Source organism: Ambystoma mexicanum, chromosome 12 (genome assembly GCF_040938575.1).
Source record: "Ambystoma mexicanum isolate Mex_15411 chromosome 12, UKY_AmexF1_1, whole genome shotgun sequence".
Taxonomy (NCBI): Eukaryota; Metazoa; Chordata; class Amphibia; order Caudata; family Ambystomatidae; genus Ambystoma; species Ambystoma mexicanum.
The window spans coordinates 655,644,309-655,661,167 of NC_090936.1; the positions used below are offsets into that span (position 1 = coordinate 655,644,309).

Here is a 16,859-nt window from a genome sequence, read left to right on the forward strand (position 1 = left end):
CTGCTATGCCGTCAGAGGAGGTGAAGGTGGTGCGGAGAGAGAGGAAGGAGGGATAGCAGGAGTGGGAAGGAAGTTGATGAGAGATGGCAGGCATTGGTCAAAGGGGAGGAGATTGGGCTGAGGACCCTGAGCCGTGACAGTGCCATTGTGATATACATTAATGATGCACCTCGAGGATGAGAATTCAGCCAAGAGAACTTCCCATCTAGTGCCGCCATTATTGGGTGAGGAGGAGGGGGAGAGACCTAAATGTGTTGGAAAGCCCTGATTTCCTTTCAGGGCGTCCTGGGCTGGGATAAGGCCACAAAGTTGATCCCACCTCCCAAACCAATCCAAAAAGCTTCCTTTTTCTTGGCTCAGGCTTTTAAAGGTGGGCATACACTGGGAAAACAGCTCTGAGGGTTAATGCACCTGCTTCAGAGATATTTGCTTTATTCAGCCTAGATTTCAAGTCCTGCTAGAACAATTTCAGAGACCATATCTGATGTATATGCAAATTGAAAGTGCCCTATTGTGTCACAACAACACTTGTCTTATTTACACCATAGTATGCTTTTCTAAAGGATCGCCTTTCTTACCTGACATTATAGCAACGGCCCTAGTGACCAATGCATGTTGACTTGGACACTTTCGACATCAGTGTATTTCCTCGCAAAAGTGTGGCACCCTTCTAGGTGTTTGTAACGTTGTGACGTTGCACAAATCTTCGCTTGATGCCGTCCTTCACAACTTATGATCTTGAGCATGGGGACGTATCTGGGCGATCTACATGCAAGGGTGGTACCGCGTTCACAGAAGGGGCAAACATCCAATAATGGGGCAGGGCGGCCGTCAAGCAATAACCTGTCAATGTACAACTTCTTTCCTATGCCACTAATGTACCCACACATTGTGTTAAACTGGAGTCGTGCATGGAGGCCGGCATGCTCCCATCGGCATGCATTGTTTGTGAAGTGGAAAACTCCCTGTGGCACTTTTCGGATTTCCCGAGACTCAATGGCACTTTCCGCTAATCAGAAAAGATGCGATTCGTCGCGTGGTGTAGGAGCACGATGCTGCATTGATGGATGCCCCCACAATGAAGGATTCCCTCCTCAGTGCAGCGTGCAAAGCACAACTGCCCCCCACCACCTCTTCCATCCACCTCAGATTGGGGTGCTGGATATTGGTAGGGATCATGTTTGCTTCCCACTCTACATTTCTCAACAGCTCAAAATCAGCCCCAGAGACATTCCCTCCTCCGAGGCCACAAAATGAGTGCCACTGAGGCAGGAATTAACGATGAACAGCGATTGTAAGAAGGTGGACGAGCTTATCCTGGGTGTGAGGGCCTCTAAAGAAATGAGCAAGATTGAATATTCTTACAATGCAGGTGCTCTGACAATGTAAAGAATGAGCAATTCTGATTCACGCCCCTCTGTAAAACAAGTACTACCAAAGTCAATAGTGTTGGCTTGTGTGAAGGAATGGGATAGGCATTTGCCACGCACTGCCATAATGGTACCTAGCCATACATTGCTGAAAACTGGCAAAGGGTTTGAATACCTGTGCATATGATGGAAGTGGCTAGCAAATGCTACATAATGCATGTACTAGAGGCAAAACTGTTAGCTTTGGCAATGCTTGTTTTTAAAAGGAACTCAGTGCAAGGAACAGATGCATGGGCACACATACTGCTTATGTCAAGTGCCTGAATTCACACTTCGTTAAGACATTTTGCTTACATAAAAAGCTTGTCTACAACTGAAATTAAGTAATTACCATTCAGAATACTGCTTTGAAATAACAAGGGCATCACCTTAATAGCACAGAGCAAGCTCAAAGAGATCCCGGTGGGGTATGGAGACGTTGGTGGGGAATGGCAGTTAACAGGTAGGACTGGCCACTGCGTCTAGCATGGCCATGTATGGGTAAAACATGTAAAACACCTAGAGGCTGTTTGTCCCTCCTCACGCCCCATCTCTAGCGCCTCTTCACTTCCTATGCCTATACTTTTGGCTTGCGACGCCACCTAATAGCTAAGACGAAAAAATGTAAACTATTAACGTACAACTGAAATAGAATGCGTGGAGTAACTAGACTAATGCAGCCCGAAGCACCTGAAGCCCTTGCTTCAACTTACTGCTGGCAGTGAGAGGTCCAGTGGAGTAACTTTGCTGAAAATGTTGGGAGGGACATGACATCTGGCGAAAAGGTGCCCCAGCCAAATGAATGGGGACAAAATGGTGTGCCATAAAAGGTGGGGGGAGACAAACACCCCTGCCCCCCACCTAAAATTACGCCCATGGACAGGTGCGAATGCCTGCAGGGCAGACTCAGCATTTTGTCCTTCCAATGAAATTAACCCGCCGACGTCTAGATTTTTGTGAGTTGATAAAATATGAAATGTATTATTATTATTATTTCTACAATTATGCCTCTTCTCTGACTGTGGTGGGGTCTAAGCTACTGGTTAAGCAGACCTCCAGAAATCACTGCAGCCAACGCTGACATCACACCATTTTGATGTGTCTTTACTCCTCTTGCCATAAAAATGTGTTTTCGCTCAATTGAATTTTCCATATGGATTGTGAGTGGCGAATGCTCTGCAGCAGTTACCCTACGGAACGCTGTTCTACAAAAAAAAAAAGTATAAAATCCACCACCTACATTTGCATTTTCATGCAATTCGCCCCCCTCTGCGCAATTTTTATCATTGTCACCAGAAAGAGTAAAACAAAGTGCTAAACTCGGCAAAAACAAGCTGCAACATTTTTCTTTGCACTTAATAGTCCAAAAGTTGCAAACGCCTCCCGTAATTAATACTTGTAGGGGTAATTCAAAAAAATATTCTATCGATATTGCGTCCTCTTCATAGGTGCCAAAAACAGGTAGATTCCATTGGAATCTGTGGTTTTGAAAATGCTACGCTGGCGCGAAACCAAACTCCTTCATTGATGGAGCAGAAATCCATTTATGAGAACGTAGATCCATTCCTCTTTACGTGTCTCCTGTTTGGCACAAAAACAATGAAATCCCTTGGAGCTTTAGAAAAAGGAATTATGACAGGCGTAACACTTTTACACCTATGTTTAGCACCTTTTTGTGTTGCTCCTAGGGGTTGGCGGGTGGGGGTGGGGGAGACACAAAATGAGGCCCCCGGGCTCCAGCTGTACTGTTAGTAATCCTCCTGGCCTGCCTAACAATGTAGAATCGATGCACACACCAAACCCTTACCTCATCGACCGATTCTCCATCAGGTTTAACACCTTTTTTTTAAACTGAATGGTATTTTCAACATGTTTGCAGGTGGGATGGGGGCATTCTTAAAGTCGTTGGAGCATTAAAAAAAAGCTGTGGAATGTTGGCGTAATACCTTTACACGGACGACCGGAGTAATTCCGTTATGTCCGTTTTAACACCCTTTATTATGCTGTAGGTATTTTCAAGGTTTTTGAGGTGGAGTGCATGCAACAGAAGTACGGTTTCCACCCCTCTCCCGCCCCTGAAAACCAGTTTGACACCAGCTTTGTATTTTACTGCTGGCGTAAAACCAATGGATTCATATGAAGTCAGCCTGAGTTTTACACCTGCAAAAAGTTTTCATAGAAATCCATTGAATTTGTAAATGGTGTCTGCCATGCGTAAATGGCCTGCAGCATTTACTCTATGTACACTACATAATGCGATGTTGTGTGTTTTTGACTCATTTTTTACACTTTGTGGCGCAAATGATGAAAATTGCACAAAGGGGAACTTTCTAAAAGGGAGTTCAAATGTAATGGGCATCCACCATGCAGCACTGGTCATTGGGACGGATTTTCCCAGACCTCATAAAATCATTTGTGCCATTCAGGGGCTTAAACCTTTTTCACTTGACAAAGCTAGGATTTGAACACAGGTCTTCAGGATAACAGTCGAGAGACGTCCCCCTTAAACCACTCGAACAGCTTGTCAGGATACGAACATCTCTGCTAGGACTGTATGCTGCAGAAGAGATTAAGCCAATCTTTGTACGTTTAAAGGGTGGGTTATTTCCTGGTGGTAATAAATAATTGATCTCCTGAAATGGAAATGCCTATTTGTGGAGGGGTGCCGGTAATAACGGCTGTATTTTTCCGGTGGGGGCCTCATTTACCTCCAGCTCCTGCCTGGAGGTAGTTCAGTCAACCTCGACCGGCAAACTTGTAGTTTGGCGGTGTGAGACATGTGGCAGTAACCGCCACTTTTTTCCAGGACTGCCAAATTTGCAATGAGGGCCAATGACTTAATTGGGGCTGAAACCCTGCTACTGGTGTAATAACAATGTTGTAACCAGGTCTGCCTTCGGCCACTCTATTTAAAAGTACTATGCATGTCCTTCACTGAAGTCATGTTAAAAACAAGCATTGGCCATACGAACAGTTTTGGCTTGTGTACACGTGTTAGGCATTCGCTAGACACTGCTAGTGGATGTTCAGGTACTCACATTTTTTCCAGCTGCTACCATCAATGGCCAGTTAATTTCACTATGGCAGTCCCCAAGTGCCTTTCCCGTGCCTGCCAAAAGCGCAAACTGTTGCCATTGCCAGTGCTCGAGTTGTTTCCATTTTCACCCTGCAATATTTTTCTCCCGTTCCATCCAATGTAAGAAACAAACCACTTGCCCTCATAGTACGGACGTATGTGTGCATACTGCCTTTTAGTGGCATGCTATGATTTAATTATGGGTGCCATACACTTTGCAGCAGTAAGCATCATCACTGAAAACTAGCACTTCTTTATACATCTATTCCCAAATTGTCTCTCCATAAACACCTCTCCGCTTTCCCAATTCCCCCACAGCCTAAGGCTTAAATGAGCTCCCATGCCCCTTAACGTATTGGCTAAAATGAGTCCTCTGTGAGCACGTACTTTAAAGCCTACATGAAGAGGCATTTGGGAAGTGATGCCTGGGGTAGGACCAGCGCGGTGCCCGCGCGGCTTTTAGGCTGCCATTGCTCGGTGCGGCTGGCTGCTTCCTCTTCCGTGCGCAGAGTTACACGGCGGAGATGCGCTTGGTATCTCCCGTACGTGGACATAGAAGATAGACTGCGCGCACGGAGGCGCTGTCATGCAGCTCCACAGCTGCCGCTCCAGACAGCAGCGGCTCTTCCTCCCGGTGCCTGCCGACGCAATCCCCTGGATGGGCGGTTGCCATGGTTGCAGGGTCACATGCGTGCTGCGGCGGCCTCCTGTGGCTGAGGAGCAGCGCCAAGTGACGGAGGAGCGGCGGCGGAGCGCGGCGTGACATCTGCACCCACGGAGCGGCGCCTGGCGCGGGGGCTGCGGGACCGGGGGCACAGCTGAGACGCAGACGGCCCCTCCCCCGCCCATAGCAGCGAGTCACTCCGCGCGCACCGTGCCGCTGCGGCCCTATGGGGCTCCCGCTCTGCTGGTGTAGCGCAGGCACGCCCTCAATGCAGCTGCAGCCCGTGCGCGGGCGCTTTGAATGCAAAGGGGGTTCCCGTAATGTGCACTGCAGTGACTGCCGGTTTACAGTGACACTTGGTTTACACTTCCCCTGAGTGTGCAGTGCCTCTGCATTTGGGCGTGCAGTTCCCGGCTGCCCACTGCCACTGAATTTGTGCGTGCAATGCCTCTTAGGGTGCAGGGCCTGTGAGTGCGTGTCCCTCACCCTCACAGGTGGACATTGCTCCTGGGTACGCGCCTTCCAAGACGTGCCCTTTGGGTGCACTACACCCTCGGGTGTGTGCAGTGCCCAGCGTGCGCGTGTTCCCCTCGGGCTAGCGGCGCTCCCTTGAGCTCGGGCCCTTGGGGGCACTCCCTGGGTGTGCGGCGCCCCGGGGTGGTGCTCTCCCCGGGTGCTCGTGCCCAGCTTCCCGGGGCCCTCGCCGCCGCCTCCGGGATGAGTATAGAGATCCCGGCGGGGCTGACGGAGCTGCTGCAGAGCTTCACTGTGGAGGTGCTGCGCTCGCAGCCCGCCGACCTGCTGGAGTTCGCCCTGCAGTACTTCACCGACCTGAGGGAGAGGGAGCGGGGCAAGGCCGCCCGCGGGGGCCCCGGCTATGAGCGCCGAGGGCATCCCCGGGGCGTCAACTTTGCCCCCGAGGAGCCCATGCAGACCGACTCCGAGAATGGCGAAGAGGAGGACGACGATGACGAAGAGGAGTTCGTCGGTAAGCACCTGCTGTACTGTCTCTGCACTGATTGCTGCCACTGTATATCACCGCGAACGTCTCCTGAAAAGTTAAATGCGCCAACCAGTTTCTCCTGTAGCAAGCATGTTCCCTGTACCTCACGCACCTGTCCTGTTACTGCACGCAGTGACCTTTACCTGCCACAGTGCCTCATGCTTGTGCCTCATTCCCCCCTTCCATCGTGCTCTCTAGCATCAGGGCCATCTTAAGCACTTTTGGGACCCTGGGCACGGACATCATTGCCCCCCACTCCTCCCCACCAAACCAAAGGAATTAAGTGATCAAGAAAATGCCTGGTCCCACTATGCCCCTCCACCCCCACATACTGAGCCCAACCCATAGGTTGATATGCTGCCTCACAGCATTAAAAATAAGCATGTTTACTCCGTTTAAGTCCACTTACCCTCATTCTTGCTCTTATAAGAGTGATGAACAAGTAGCATTTGAAGGGCAACATTAGCCGTCCAGGAAGAGATTACTTCTGTTCTAGTATAGATACAGGGGACTTTTTTCAATAGCATCCTGGAAGGTATGGAGTCTTTAGTTTGAATGCAGGACCTATGTAAAAGGCACATGAAACATATAATAGACAGAGCACTCATGTAAGCTGCCTCACAGAATGCAAAAGTGCTCAAGCATGGATAGAGGAGACCAATTGGAAGTAAGAAGAAAGCTACACATAGCATTGCATGGGCAGTGGATGCAGATTAGAAACTACCAGGAAGCTTTCTACATCCATACAGAGATTAGAAGTAGAACATGGTTTCCAAAATAATGTTGCCATTAGAGATCAAAGGAGCAAGTGCCCATGGCGTGCCATATATCAAGGCTCATTTTTACAGTGGAAGCAACATTATAGCCACTGAAACCATGAGTGAGGCTTTTTTGAGAAGGAAATCACTCTGAAGGGCTGACAATTTTGGAAGGTTTAGGCACTAGCAATTTTTAGAGGTTAGGAAAATACAAGATTAAATGAGATGCACAGGATCACACAAGGGGTGAAGCTGGGATGTGTGCCAACACTGTAATTTCTGTATTTGAGCACTTTCTTTTCCAGTTCTTACCATGAACTAAAATAATCTCGTTTTATGAAACTGACTTGGAAAGTACACTAAACATTACCAAAGATGACAATTTTTAAAAACAAAATATTATAGAAGGGTGTTACGCAAAATGGGAATGATTGTAGCTTCATTTCCTCCATCACAAAGGAAGTATATAAGTACCAGCATACCAATCGTGATTTTATAGATTTAATCTTGGTTTGTCTTTTGTATTTTAAAGCTTTAAATATTTAAAATTACCTTTTACTTGTACAAAAAAGCATACCTTTTTTTGTCAAATGAGCAGGTCTTAAAATATGCATACGCAGGCCTGCAATATCTGGTCCACTCTCTTATGTCTGCCACCCTTCCACTCAAATGCCCTACATAAGAAGAAAGATCAAGTAATGGGCGAAACAATGCCACCACCTCACAGAAGACAGCACAGTAATGTCAGAGATATTAGATGATTTGACCAGGATCATTGTATCATCTGCTGACAAAGCCAGGATACAAGCATGAATGCTTTGGTTCCACAGTCTTGTATTTGGACACTTATTCACCTCTTGGACTAACAGTTTATGCTCATCTTTGGATGTGACTGCTCGGTTTTACTACACCCATCTGAACAAACCCATTTCTAGACTTTCAACATACGGGATGAGAGGTTAGTTTTTATAGCAACCCCTATCTGATGAAGGTACATTGCTGATAATAGCACCTGTTGTGGGCAAAACCAAGTACATATGCAGGCAGGTTTATAAACTTCAGACATAGGAAAGGCTCAGTCAGCGTTGCTGGAATGTGCAATTCTAATCTTGCATATGAACACATATGTCTGCAATGAGTGCTTAACACACTAAGCTAACTTCTGAGCCATTGTGGCACTAAATTTAGCAATATGCATTTCAACTTTTGCTATTGCACGTGATCAACATAATTCTCACAGGTAGGATAGAATTCTACAGGAATTGTGCTGTAAGGAACACACAAACTATGTGCACCACAGTGAACCCAGAAAGCATTACATGATGAATTGATCAAGGCAGAATGTACTTGTCAAAAGAGACAGGCAATAGGTTTAGCGGCTCAGCAGCACTCCATAAAATATCCTGACGTGTGCTATTTAAGTCTAATGAACAATGGAATCTTACTTCTTAAGATCATGCAGCCTTGTGGGGCCCCATCCAAGGTGGGGGCCCGGGGCAAGTGCCCTTTTTGCCCTCCCATAAAAACGTCTCTGCCTAGTATAAGTGTCAGCCTCGTAGTGCACTGGTGCTTTCCAGTGCCCAGCTCCAGCCCGTCCCTTCCTGTATCGAGTCCCTCATAATGGCGCTGATCTGTACAATCTCCAAAAGCTGTCCCTCTCAATGTTCATGTGTTTTACAATGCACATGCCCGCATCTCCGAGTGCTACTGCTCCTTGCAGGGACTGTTTCTCAAAGTGCGTTCATGTGGCCCGATGCCAGGGTACCCGTCCTGCACAAGTTCTGTAAGACCCTTGCTAGGGGTTACCCAACTCAGCTCTTCCATTGTGTTCCATGGCTTGCTTCAAGAGGGGTGTTGGGGCTGAGGGGACTGGTCTGCTGATGGGAGATGTTTACAAAGACACCGTTCCCCTCTTCTAATCCGAGAGCATTCGCATGCACATAGGGAGAGCACTGAAACACAGAGGATCCTACCATGCCCAAAACAGCTGTTTCATTAGAGGGAATGTGTTCAGGAGGGCTGGAGGCTGTTCATAGCAGCCTGCTTGCAAGGATGTGGCAGCTCAGGTCATCTCCTGGCCCCTGTGCAGTCAGCTCTTGGAGACTAGGCCCATGTGGCCCCCTAAATGTCAAGAAAGCCAGGACCAGGGAGTGGGTGTCCACCTTTACTCTTCAGTCTCAAATCTGGTGAAAAAGTTACATGTTTACTGTGCCAATGATTAAGATCATCCCACCATGTTTGCAAGCCCTTACTACAGGTTTGGAAAATACTGATTACTTTTCACCCCCTCTCTATTGAAAGGTGGCCTTTGCCTCTCTATGCTCCTCAGTTAGCCCTGGCCCACCTGAGGAGACAAGTCATGATTTTAGAGGTGATACAGCAGAATGATACACGATGATAACGTCATCATCCCTGCCTTGAAATCACATGGACAGATGTGACTGAGGTGAATGGGCCACAAAAGATTTGTGGGCATTCTGTTGGGAATTGCTGGTCTACCCTCTGCAGATCTTCATTGATTGAAATAAAGATCTGTTTATCTTGAAGCAACTGCTCTTAGGAATCTGACCTGATCCCAAACAGGTGATCCTAGGTATCAGGCACCGCCTTGTAAGCAGGAGCTACCTCCGAGGAATGAGGAGCTACTACATAGTGTCCTGCAACTCTTAACTTCCACATGTGGTTTAAACTATAACTGTGTATCCAGTATATTTAGACCATTGTGATTTGACCATCTTCCAGATGTGTCCAAATTCTCCTTTATGCACATGCCCAAAAAAGGAGATAATATGACAGATAGCTATCTTTCTGTGGTACCAGTTAGCCTAGGGAGTTGCAAGTAGCTCCTGTAGGCTGTTGGTGCCAAGCTAACAAGACTCTTCTAGACTACAAGCAGAATCGAAATAGCTTCCAGCTATTTCAGTCCCTAATCTGAATTTTACCCACATTTGGCTAAAATGGATTAATCAAATCCACCTTCGTCGAATAAAGGTCCCCAAATCCATGAGCCATCCACTGACTAGCAGAGCGAACAAAGGGTCAGTGTAAGGAACTCTATTCAGTGTTTGCTGCGGGGAACCAGGAAGTGTAGTGCAGTGCGGTGAGGAAATGCATGTAAGGAGATCATGGGGGTTAGGTGGGGGAGTGGGGTTGGCAGCATGTGGGGTGGGATGCGTCAGTTGGGTTTTGAGGCATGTGTGCTGGGGGAGTGGAGTCAGGGGGCATCGGGACGGACGAGGTGGATGGCATCCCCCATTCTCTGGACAAAAGGAGTGGAGTGGCAGTAGGGGGTATGATGTGTGAACCCCCCCATTAGAAAGGATAGCAGGGAAGGGGGGGATCGACCACAAGGATTTGGTGGGTGGGGCCACGGGAGAGGGATTCGATGGGCGGGATTCGATGAATGGAGTATTCGTGGAACAAAGCTTCGATAGAAGCACGTAGAATGGAGATAAGACCCAAGGAGCAGCAGAATTGCTAGGCAGATTGGCTGGGTACTCTTCTAAGTGTCAGCTGGTGTGTATGAGCTCTCCCCTGTTTCATTCTTAACATTTATCTGCGTAAGATGATGTGTTCTTCTTCATTTTATGTAGTTGTTTTTGAGCCGTAGTATGAACAGTAATTACTTTGTCCTTAAGCGGGTTGTGGTGGGGGTTGCGTCTTTGGCAGACAGGACTTTGAGCATTGTCCTACAGGTCAGCAGATTCTGTCAGCTTCTTGTTGTCAAAGGCAGAAGGTCCCATTGATCCGGAACCAGAAGTGGAAATATTCACTAGCCCACTAGGATGCATGTCCAGGCCGCTTGTAACCCAGTTGTCTTGGTGCTTGCAATGTATGCAAGAGCAGCCAGTCACTATCCGCGATGGGAGACAACATCTGCACCAATTTCTCCAGAAATGAGCAGATAATTCATGGGTTCCTCATGAGACCCAACATCATCAGGTACGAAGTGAAGGCAGGCCAGGGTTTGCACTTGCTGGGAGATGGGAGCCCCTGCTTCTAGCTTAAGAGCCTGGGTAGCTTGAAATCAACTGTTCCCAGAGGATATTTTTAATTGCAAAATCAACTGGTGCCATATAAACATTCCTATGTGACTTTAACCGCGTATCTTTTGGAAATCAATATAAGGTGCTCTATGAAACGTTTGGAACGTAATAGACTTAAAGCATAATGGGCCATCTTGGATAGAAATCTATAGTTTGCATCTCGTGAGTTGGGTTGCTGCAGGCTGCATACCCGCTCCCCCTTCCCCAGAACTAGCTGCTGCTTACTGGGTGATGCATGGTACCCATGAGCTTCTGTGGCACCTGCTCAGCAAATCTTCATTTCACTCCTGCAGGAGGCAGCGGAAGGCATGCGCCTACGGGCTAGCCAAGACTGGTGGCTTCTGCAGTTTAGGGTTCCTGGTCTGGACTCACACCATCTTGACCTTCCTTCTGGCAGATGCTGAAGGCCGCAAAATGATACAGAAAAGCACCATCTCACTGTCCATCCATACTGTATAACCAATAGAGAACAACACATTGCCGTATTGCATCATGTATGGCATTTTATATCACGCATTGGCTTTACAGTGTAGGTTCTGTCTATATACTCTCCCTGATCATCCAGGTTAAAGGACAAGTTATCTTCAAGCGATGCAACAAGCACTACAGAAGCATATGGTTAAAGATGATCATATGTTCCTCCTAACTGAATCTGTCCTATCGCCCACCTATTCATTAAAAACGAAACACAGATAGTGCTCACCGTATCACGGGTGCAGTCTTCCTATGTGCAGGTGTGTAGAGCCTTCTCTCCCTCCAGACAGGTGGGGACGTCCTTGTTTGGGCGGCTAATGACCAATGTGTCACATAAACACGCTTCATATGTGGAAGTTCGGTGGCCTAATTGCCACTAGTTACTAATCAATTTGGGAGGATAGTTCAGGGGTTACATGCTCGCCTTGGAAGCAAGACGACACGGAGCATAAGCGTGTTATAAATAACCTATCATATCATATCAATATTACTGAGGAAGTAACAGTGAAACTGTTTCTTATAGCATAGACCAATTAATTCCAATGCTAGTTAACCGTCTTTCAAGTATTCTATTTTGTCTTTACCACTTGACAGTCCTCTGCGTTTCAACTTTTTTACCCCAAAATTAATCAATGACATTCGGTTACATTTTGATTAGTTCAAAACACGTAATGGGGAGGTGACAGCACTTACTCCTGGATGTAGATGTAGACGTAACCGTGTGAATTACGCCTCGAATTGCTTCAAGAAGGTCGTGTAGAATGTGGCGCGCTTCTATTGCCTGCGCAATATATGATAAAAAAATATATATATATGATATCAAGGGAATCTATCAACTTTTCAAATAAAAATGCATTGATTGATTAGCCTTATTGCTCAAGAGTTCAGCTGATGCATGTTTCGCACCAGTCTTGTGCTTATTCAAGGCTCCATTCAATCATACCCGCAACTTCAAATACTAATTTCAGCACGATAGCGGATTTGCATCCTCGCGTAGTAGCGCCAGAAAGCCAGTCCCCCTCCTACCCCCATCACAGGCCTCTGTGCACATTGGGTTGTATATGAGAATTGCAATTATTTACAATCGAGTGCACCAGCTGGAAAATACTGGATACTCTGACCTGCCTCTAATGGGACCTAAAAGTATACCCAGGAACTGTCTATTGCAAAATGTGCAGACCTTGATATTCGCTCTTGCGTCTGCACTATGCGCAAATCTTAACACATCTCCAATAAACGGATTATTTTTAAAAAAAAAAAAAAATGCGTGTGCATTATCGCTGCACAGATGCAGCAGAAATAGCATTTTCCACGTTTTAACCTCGGTTATATGAGATGAAACCTTGCGGAAATTCTTGGCACGTGGCGATCTAAACTGCATCAATTCGTCCAATCAGACCCCGAGTTCAGCCAGTGCCCAGAAGGCTGTGGACCTGGCGGGGTGTTCGTGGACTGCAAATTTGCCGGACGATCTGCTAAGTTCCTTTGGCTGCGCAGCGCAATTGCAATGCAATTTACAGCAGGTGTTCCTCATATAACCGAATCTCAAAGCGCATAACGGGCACTGTACGGATGTGCGGAATTGACCCTCCAGTTTCATTATAGTTTTGCAAAGGCATGGTAGGGGGCTGGAAATGTGAGGCACCAATTCGAGGTTGCCGTAATTGAGTTGGGGATGTCGCGCAGCAGCAGCGGGGTGACCCACATTCCTTAAGCTGTCTTTCGAGGCTGACAGCTGCCCGAGATGCGTAATTAATAGGACGCGCGGGTTTCCATTGGCTGCTGCTAATTTGCCTGGCTCTTTTGATCGCCGCTGGAAGCGACTCCGTCATCACTGAGGATGGCACTAGCCAGGAAAGTGCCGCGTAAACGCCAATGCTGGCTAGCGATGCGAGAACCTGCGCGGCGAACTACGGGTGTGATCAGAACATGGCTGTCACCTTTGGATCCTACGGTGTCAATAAGCCTGTCCATGTGAAGAGCGGTAAGTGCGTGTGTCCCGCTAGTGTCCGGGGAAAGGCCGCTGTCAACTTTCATCGCCTGTGGGAATGTCTCCCTCATCGTTGCCCTGCCCTCCCTTCCCTCCACCCCCGTGCGATAGGACAACGCTTGTGGGGCGAGGGGGTGTTGGAAGAAGTAAAGTTCATATATATGAGCATCGCTCACTTTTGTCAGATGAAATACGTTTTCGTTAACTATTAGTGCTCGGTCGGTTTGAAAGCAAATTTGTTTAGTGATGGGAAGCGTGAAAATGTGCATATAGTGACCCCCCCACCCCCAAGCTGGAGGGTGGACGCCATGTGCCATGTGTCAGCCAGGCGGTTGCTGCCACGTCCTGGTTGTGGGTGTTTGGGGCATACAAGCGCCGCGGCAATAGCATGTTCCTGGAAGGGTCGGGAGATCAAGGCCCCGGAGAGCGCACAAGTCTTCTTATTCGTAAGGAATATGGATTATAAAGGGTTACAATACGTTTATTGTGTGAAACGGGCCCACAAGCTAATGAGAGAGCCTAGTGTGTGTGCAGCGTTGTGCCTCTGAGCTCTAAGGTGTGTCTAGGGGCTTGATTTACAAACGCGTCTTACGATGAAGCCGTTCCATTGAAAAACAATGTGTACATTAGGTGGGCCCAGTGTGTCAATAAGCATACGTTTCTGTGGGTGCTGGCTGTCACCTCATTTTGGAATGTCTGGAATAATATGGCACGGCATTGCACACTTCCGGGGCACACTTATTGCCTCGTTTCTTTAAACACGTATCTTCAGCAGATCGATGGTGTGCTTCGCTCAGTGACGTCTCTGTCCACGGGGGTTGCGCCTCCTGACAGGGAATATCCACGGGTGACCCCCAGGATGCGCACCTGCCAGCAGCTGCATGAGGCACCCCGCGCACAGGCGTAGAGACAGCGCAATTAATATCACAAGCCAATGACTTGCTCAAAGTGTATACTCTTCCACATCGCTCACACGGGGGACCAAAATACACCCCGCTGCTGATCGCTGCCCCTCCTGCATAAAGAAATAAGGCCGTCCCCGCACGGTCCGCAGGATTGTTGTTTCTCCGCCCCGGAAGGCATCGTATTCTCCTAATTAAATGGCTCAGTTGGGAGTCTCAAATAGAAGAGCCAGGCTTTGAGGAGCTGTTCTACCGCTTTATTATACGTGTAGTCGCGTATTGGCAGTCCATTTTCGCCAAACCCTTTGCCCTGATTTTGTTCAGTATGCAACTTCGATGTGCTCATTAAAATGCGCAATGGAAAGTGACCCCCCAGGCAGGGAAATACGCACAAGTAATTCAATTGGCCTTTTCTAATGCAGGAAAATGCACAGGGCAAATGCGCATTTCCTTTCAGAAAAATAATCAGCAACATTTGAAAAATAACCTGAGCGGAGATTTTCCTACAATGTTGCTGGCAAAGTATTAAAGGTGAGCACCTTTTAAACTCCAGACTCTTTCAAAATATTCCAAAATGTATCCCTGCAAAGGAAAAGTATAATATGAGACTTTTAAGACCCCGTGCTTTTACATTCATGCAGGCTTGTGGGAAAGTGTCCTATCTGGCAACAGGACTGTCTCAGTTCAAAGTCTGTCTTCGGCACTGCTTGAACACGTGCAAACGCTGACATTTGTTTTACTGCCTGTCGGGTAATAAACCCTCTGCTGTAACAAAGTTTCCTCCAGGAGACTTTATTGTGAAATAAAGTCTCCCTGGGAGAATTTATTCTGAAATGGATTCTCCCCAGTGAAATAATTTCTCCCCTGTGACAAGACATTAATGGCCTAGCATTTTGAAACTATCACCATCTGGCATTCTTTAAAACGCGGTCTCTACTCTTCTAGGGAGGGTTTTGGAAAAGTCCAGTTAGGCGAGACAAGGCTCGGATTGACCTACAGGGCAATAGGGCAATGCCCAAACCAAAAACACAACATGCTAGTGTGGGCCAGTTTTTTGGCTCAAAGTGGTCCACGTTTCTGGCCCAGTTTGAAAAGTTACTTCACCTTTGAGCTAGTAGCTTTGACCAGTGTTACTGAATAATAATTTTTTTAAATGCACAATTTGCTTCACATTTCATTAAAAACTTCCCCCTTGGGAATTATTGAAACAGTCTGTCACAAAAGGAATGAATTGCCATTTGCAATTGTGGGCCACTTTTTCATTGGTCCCCGAGACAATTTTATGCCCAGTCCGAGCATGGAGGGAAGTTGCTGTTTTGAAATATTGTTGAGCCTTCACCTTGATGGGAAGAAACTCTGTAACAGAATGAACTTGCCTCTTAAATGGGGAGACTCTATATGAGAATAAACTCTCCCCTTTAAGGGGGTGTCTCTGTAGCAGAACAAACCCTCCCCATTAATGGGGGAGAATCTGTAGCAGTATAAAATCTCCCCCTTGATGGGGAAACTCTGTATCAGAATAAACTTACCGCCTTGAAGGGGAGACACTATCAGAATAAACTCTCCCCCTTGAATGGGGGAATCTATCAGAATAAACTCACCCTTTGAAGGGGAGACACTGTATCAGAATAAACAATCCCCTTTGATGGGGAGATCCTGTAGCAGAATAACCCCTGCATCCCTTTAATGGTGGGGTCTCTTTAGCAGAAAAACCTCCCCCTCTTGATGGAGGACAGTCTGTATCAGAATTAACATTCCCCCTTGATAGGGGACACTCTGTCTTAAAATAAACTCCCCCCTTGAAGGGGGAGACTCTGTATCAGAATCAACTCTACCCCTTTAAGGGGAGACTCTGTAACGTAATAAACTCTCCCTCTTGATGGGGAAGAGTCTGTATCAGAATAAAGTATCCCTGGGGAGACTCTATATCAGAATAAACTCTCTCCCTTGATGGAGGAGACTCTGTAGCAGAATAAACTCTCCCCTTGATGGGGTAGCAGAATTCCCTCTTCTCCCTGAAGGGGAGACTCTGTATCAGAATAAACTATTCCCCTTGAAGGGGATACACTGTATCAGAATACACTCTCCCCTTGAAGTGGAGACACTGTATCAGAAAAAAACTCTCCCCTTGATGGGGGAGACCCTGGGGATAATCTGTATCAGAATAAACTCACCCCCTTGCTGGGGGAGAGTCTGTTGCAGAATAAACTCACCCCCTTGTTGGAGAGACTCTGTATCAGAATAAACTCTCCTCCTTGAGGGGAGAATCTTTATCAGAATAAAGATTACTCCTTGAAGGGGAGATTCTGTATCGCAATAAAGTCTCCCCTTGAAGGGGAGAGTTGTATCAGAATCAACACTCCCCTTGATGGGGTAGATACTTTAGCAGAATAAAGTCTCCCCCTTGAAGGGGAAACTCTGTATCAGAATCAACCACCCCCCCCCTGATGGGGGAGACTCTGTATCACAAGAAATCCTCCTCCTTGAAGGGGAGACCCTGTATCAGAATATAATCCACCCCCCTTGATGGGGGAGAC

The 16,859-nt window shown here is 47.2% G+C and overlaps 1 protein-coding gene across 3 annotated transcripts in view; it reads left to right on the forward strand.

The window, feature by feature from the left end:
* Positions 1-5,077: 5,077 nt before the first annotated feature.
* PRKAR2B (protein kinase cAMP-dependent type II regulatory subunit beta) overlaps positions 5,078-16,859 on the forward strand; it is a 1,073,797-nt gene continuing 1,062,015 nt past the window's right edge. For 2 of the 3 annotated variants that reach the window (XM_069629133.1, XM_069629132.1), the window contains exon 1: positions 5,078-6,137. In XM_069629133.1, coding sequence (XP_069485234.1) covers positions 5,867-6,137 — 271 coding nt within the window. In that variant the 5' untranslated portion in view covers positions 5,078-5,866. Of the gene's footprint in view, positions 6,138-13,267; positions 13,415-16,859 lie in introns of those variants that run through there. The other variant, XM_069629134.1, reaches the window with a different exon arrangement.